The 5,440-nt window shown below is 48.0% G+C and overlaps 1 protein-coding gene across 1 annotated transcript in view; it reads left to right on the top strand.

Annotated features, from left to right (window-relative positions):
• DYNLRB1 (dynein light chain roadblock-type 1) overlaps window positions 1-2,470 on the top strand; it is an 18,118-nt gene extending 15,648 nt beyond the window's left edge. The window contains exon 4 of the mRNA XM_019513090.1: window positions 1,948-2,470. Within this exon, the coding sequence (XP_019368635.1) occupies window positions 1,948-1,991 (44 nt within the window). The 3' untranslated portion in view covers window positions 1,992-2,470. The remainder of the gene's footprint in view (window positions 1-1,947) is intronic.
• Window positions 2,471-5,440: the final 2,970 nt, after the last annotated feature.

The raw sequence follows: 5,440 nt of genomic DNA, 5'->3' as shown, positions 1-5,440 counted from the left end.
GCAGGGAACGAGCTGGTGGTGATGCAGGGGAAAGTGGCTGCTCCCCTTCCCTGTGGCTGGCACTCACAGCCCACCCAGCGCTGTCCCGAGCAGGCACTGGCAGGGCCCAGGGCAGAGGAGCAGCAGATGTTTGCAGCTGGCCCAGGTTCTAGGTAGCTGATGGCTTAAGAGCCCAGGCTGGGGGCCAGGGGCTTTGGCTGGGGGGCAAGGGGCACAAGTAGGGAATCCTGCCATGTACCCGCTGCCCTCATTTTGTTTTGAGCAGGCACAAGCAGCCCCACATGGGCTGCAAGCAGCTTCAGCATGGGGCACCAGGCAGTGTTTGCCACCATTGCCTCTGGGCTTCCCAGTGTGCGAGCTCCAGGCAGGCAGCTGCAGCCAACACTGCCCCGTGCAGCAAGCAGGGGGGCTGCAGCTGCTGTCACCGTGGCGCAGCCCCACAGGAGAACCCAGAGCCAGCGCAGGGCCGAGGCTGGCAGCGGGGGTGGATTATGAGCTGGTGCTGAGCATGGGGCCAGGGGTGGGGAGTGGCCCCTTGCCCACCCTGTGGCCAGCATCCCATGCTGCAGCGACTCGCAGCCCGCATGGGGCTGCCTGTGCCTGCTCAGGACAGCCCCGCGTGGGCTCTGAGCAGCTGCAGCAGGGAGCGCCGGTCACAGGGTGGGCAAGGGGCCGCTTTTCCCTGCAACACACACACTTACCTGAGGTTCCTGCACTGGTGCAGCCACCTGGTCCCAGGCCAGAAGCCCCTGCTGGGGCTTCCAGCTGGAGGGGGGGGGCTGGGCGGGCCTTGCTGTTGTGGGAGCCCACCGGCTTTCCCCTGGGTCCCACTGCTCCTGGTTCCTGTCATTTTTGACAAGAACCAAAGACAGAAAAATGTTAATTTTCAAATTTTTTTAAGGGCCCCGCAGGCCAGATAGAATGGAATAGAGCCTGTTCAGTTTATGAAAAGGAATTATAGGGTGTGGTTGTCTGCACCAGAGGGATTAGACTGGCAGATCTAGAAAGTTCCTTCTAACACAGGGTTAATTTACCACCATTGCTCCCACTTTTCAGAGTAAAACTGAAGAAGCTTATGGTGCCAGCAGTGATTACCAACACATTTACTTCACTTAAATGGTAGCATTGGTGGAAACTTAAGCAGAAAATAGCTAACCAAGAGAAGGTCTGCATGTTTCATTCAGTCACCAGATAAGTGTTACACAAGAAATTGGGGCAATATGGTTGCAATTCACCTAGGACAGATGGCCCCTCACCCTGATTGGAGCTGTGGTGGTGGCTGTGTTGAGAAGGTGATGACTCAGGCAGAATGCCTACACATGGCAAGGAGGACCCTTGTGTGCTAGTGCCAAATACACTGCTTATGTGCATTCAGTGCTCCTGAATCTCCATGTGGAAGAAGAAAAGGTGTAGTGAGCATTATTTCAGACCAAAGACAAGTATGTTGACTGTAGTCCTGCAGTCTTAGACAAATACTTGATGGGGATGGCTTAGGGATGATTCTGCCTTGAGCAAGGAGTTGGATTACATGACATCTTGAAGTTCCTTCCAACCCTACTATTTTGTGATTCTGTAATCTGCCTGCAGGATGTAGGGATTTCCATTGCGCTCAGCCCACCTTTGTTGCATGAGTTCATGCATGAGTTGGAAGCAAATTCTGAGAGAGAATCTGGGACTGCTACTTGGGAACATCCCATTACATAGAGGCTACTTGTATTAGTCCATGGTAAAATTAGAGAGACTGATGAGATTGGCCATGGATGTGTGTGCTGAAGCTGCTTTATTCATTAATGAGTTTTTGCTGTTGGTTTTAATTTGTTCATAGCATGTTAATATGCAAAGGAATTCAAGTACATATGAATGAGAAGACCTATTTATTAGTTATTTATTGTAATAAGTAAATTAATACTAATAATGGGCCACTAACATTCCTTTTTTTTCTTACAGATAAAGACTACTTCCTGATTGTTATCCAGAATCCAACAGAATAAGATAATCCTAAATTAGTCTGTTTTCACCTTTCACTCAATATTTTTTTAATTTAATAGCCAAAAAAGAAAGCATTAGTATTAATTCTATTGTGTTACCTTATTAATGCCTGGAAAAATGAACTTGAGGATTTTTGTTTGTTTACAAAGAGATAAAAGTGTCTCTAACTTTTTTTTTATATATATATGTAAAATATATATGCGAAAGTCATTCCAAGGAAGAGTCTGAGGATTGGAATCGGGTACCTTGGGCAGTTGGGAATGCACAGATTTCTTTCAGTGGTTAAAAAGATAATATAATATAAACTCTAATTGTTCTAAAAAATAAATTGTTGTATGGTTTACATACTCCTGTCACCTCTGTCTGAAATATGGTGGCTGTAAATATGAAACAAACTTGCTTTGTCTCTTATTTTGTTGTTTTTATGATTTATTTTGCAAAGCTTTTGTGACATCAATTGAATAAAAATGTCACCAGTGATTATTTTTGTCATGTCTCCCTTCTGTCTTACAAAGATTTTAATGGATTTTTTTTCATTGGGTGGATTTCTTAATGCAAGCTTTCAAAAGGTGCAACATTTTTCTGTTGATCTTATAATTTCTATTAAAGACAACTTAAAGTGAATTTGCTCTTTACTTCATAGATTTTATACACATTAGGGCTAGAAGGGACCTCGCAAGATCATTGGGTCCAGCCCCCTGCCCAAGAGCAGGAAGTCTGCTGGGGTCAAATGATCCCAGCAAGGTAAGCATCCAATCATCCAAAGGCGTCCAAAGCAGGTGCTTGCACCACTTCTGGGGGGAGCCTGTTCCAGACTTTGGGAACTCAGACAGTAAAGAAGTTTTTCCTTATGTCCAGTCTAAAATGGTCTTCCCAGAGTTTGTGACTCTTAGACCTTGTCTTCCCTTAGGGTGCCCTGGTGAACAGACGTTCTCCCAGTTCCTGGCGCACACCCCTAATATATTTATAGGCTGCCACCGAGTCACCCCTGAGCCTTCACTTTTCCAGGCTGAAGAGTCCCATGTGCCTCAGCCTTTACTCATAACACTTGTTCTCTTCTCCTCTGATCATGCGCATGGCTTTCCTCTGGACTCTCTCAAGCTTCTCCACATCCTTCCTAAAGTGCAAAGCCCAGAACTGGATGTAGTACTCCAACTGTGGCCTCACCAAGGCCGAGTACAAAGGGAGGGTGACTTCCTGGGTCTTGCTTGACATGAATTGATAGATGCAAGCCAGCGTTTTGTTTGCTTTGCCAGCTGCAGGATTGCATTGGTGGCTCATGTTCTTGCGGTCAGTCATGACCCCCAAGTCCCTTTTGGTTGTGGTGCTAGGAAGTGTAGCACTGCTGAGCCTATAAGTGTGATATGGATTTCCCCTCCCCCTGAATTGAAGCACCTTGCATTTCTTCGTGTTGAATGCCATCAGGTTTTGGTCTGCCCACCTTGCAAGCCTGTCCAGGTTGGCCTGAATTGCCAACCTATCCTGTGGTGTGACCACACTTCCCCATAGTTAGGTGTTATTAGTGAATTTAGCCAGTTTATTTCTGATACCTGAGCCCAGATCATTGGTAAATACGTTAAAAAGTACTGATCTGAGTACAGAGCCCTGGGGAACACCACTGGTCACCATACACCATTTTTATATGATTCCATTGACTACCACTCTCTGGGTCCAGCTACAGAGCTGGTTCCCCAGCCGTCAGACTGTAAGGTTGTTGAAGCTGTAGTTCCCCAGTTTAACCATGAGGACTTCATGGGAGACCAAGTCAAAGGCTTTTTTGAAGTCCAAGTAGATGTCTACCTCCCCTCCTTTGTTCAGGTGACATGTCACCTGGTTGTAGAAGGAAATAAGGTTCATCAGGCAAGACCTACCCACAATGAAGCCATGTTGCCTACTCTTCAGGATATTGCATTCCATTAGCTTGTTCTTAATGGTTTCTTTTTTTTTTTTCCAATGTCTTTCCAGGGATTGAGGTCAAACTGATTGGCCTGTAGTTCTCTGGATCCTTCCTTCCTCCCTTTCTTGAAGATGGGCACCACATTGGCCCTCTTCCAATCCTCAGGAGCCTCACCCAAGTGCCACAAGTTCTTAAATATCCTTGCCAATGGCTGTGTTATGATGTCCACCAGCTCTTTTAGCACTCTTGGGTGCATGCCATCCAGACCAACTGATTTGTGGGTGTCCAGCCTCTCAAGGTGTTCCTTCATGAGGTCTTCACCAATGATGAGTGTGTGTTCACCCCTGTCCTGGTAATCCTGCATCTTGTTAGGCAGGGTGATCCCCTTGGGCTGGTGGAAAACTAATGCAAAGTAGTCATTAAGGACATTAGCTTTTTCCTGGATGTCGGTTGTCAGCTGCCCCATTTGGTTTAGCAAGGGTCCAAGGTTGTCCCTGCCGTAGCCAATTTGAGTTCAGTTTAGACCTTGGCTTTTCTAGTTTACTCCCTACAGGTGGGGCCAGTGCTGAATACGCCTCCTTGGTGCTGTTACTTGAATTCCAACCCTTGTAGGCTTCTCTTTTCAGATACAGGAGGTTTGAGTCCCCTACTTAGCCACAGGGGTTACCCAGCCCTTTTGTTGCCTTTCCTTTGGGCTGGGATGACTTGTAGTGGCCTGTTGTTTCTATTGATTTTTTTTTTTCCATATACTTTCCTCTAACCTGGGGATAAAGCAGAAAAAATACAAGCTACTTATTAAGAATTTTGCTTGAATAAGCACCCTATGGTTGCGTGAATCAGAGTTGCTGTATCACTATAGTCTAGTACAGTGCTTCCCACACTTTTCCTCAGCATGACCCCATTTATGACTCCACTTCTTCAGTATGACCCCATTTTGTCAGTATGGTCCCTCACTCCCAACCCACAGCCCCCACCCACCCCAGGTGCCTCAAGGCCAGGGCCCCCGTAGCTCCCTGCCCTACCCTAGCAGTGCCAGAGCCTCGGCTGCTGCCAATGGGAGGCAGAGGCTGCTGCATCCTGAGTGAAGACTGATGCCCAGCTTCCCCAGCCCTCGCTCCCCCATGGGCAGCACAGCCAGAGCTGAGTCCATGGAGGGGGGGAGGATGTGGGCTGCCCTGCTGCCCAGCATATGCCCACCCTGCCATGTCACCTTGGCCCCCCTGCCCTCCTTCCCCATGTCACCTGTGCTCTACCACCCCCCTGCCACATCACCTGTACCCCTTCCCCTACTCTCCTGCCCCCATAGACTTACCTGGAGAGAGCTGTGGGAGCTGCTCTCCACCACTGCTTTTCGCTGGCACATGCATGTGCACACACATGTGCACATGGCACCCCTGCTTCTGATTGCCCTCCCCTACTCCCCCCCCATGCCAAGCAGCCCCTTGCAGACTGGAATTATGCATTTTCCTGCATTTTTCTCTTTTAAAGGAGAAATCCATTATTTTCTCCTTTAAAGGGGAAAATCCGTGCTTTCCTGCAGCAAATGGAAAACCC

Source organism: Gavialis gangeticus, unplaced genomic scaffold, assembly GCF_001723915.1.
Source record: "Gavialis gangeticus isolate Ggan-Ray unplaced genomic scaffold, GavGan_comp1, whole genome shotgun sequence".
In the NCBI taxonomy this organism is placed as follows: domain Eukaryota; kingdom Metazoa; phylum Chordata; order Crocodylia; family Gavialidae; genus Gavialis; species Gavialis gangeticus.
Note: the sequence above shows the minus strand (reverse complement) of the source record. Positions and strands in the feature narration are given on the sequence as shown.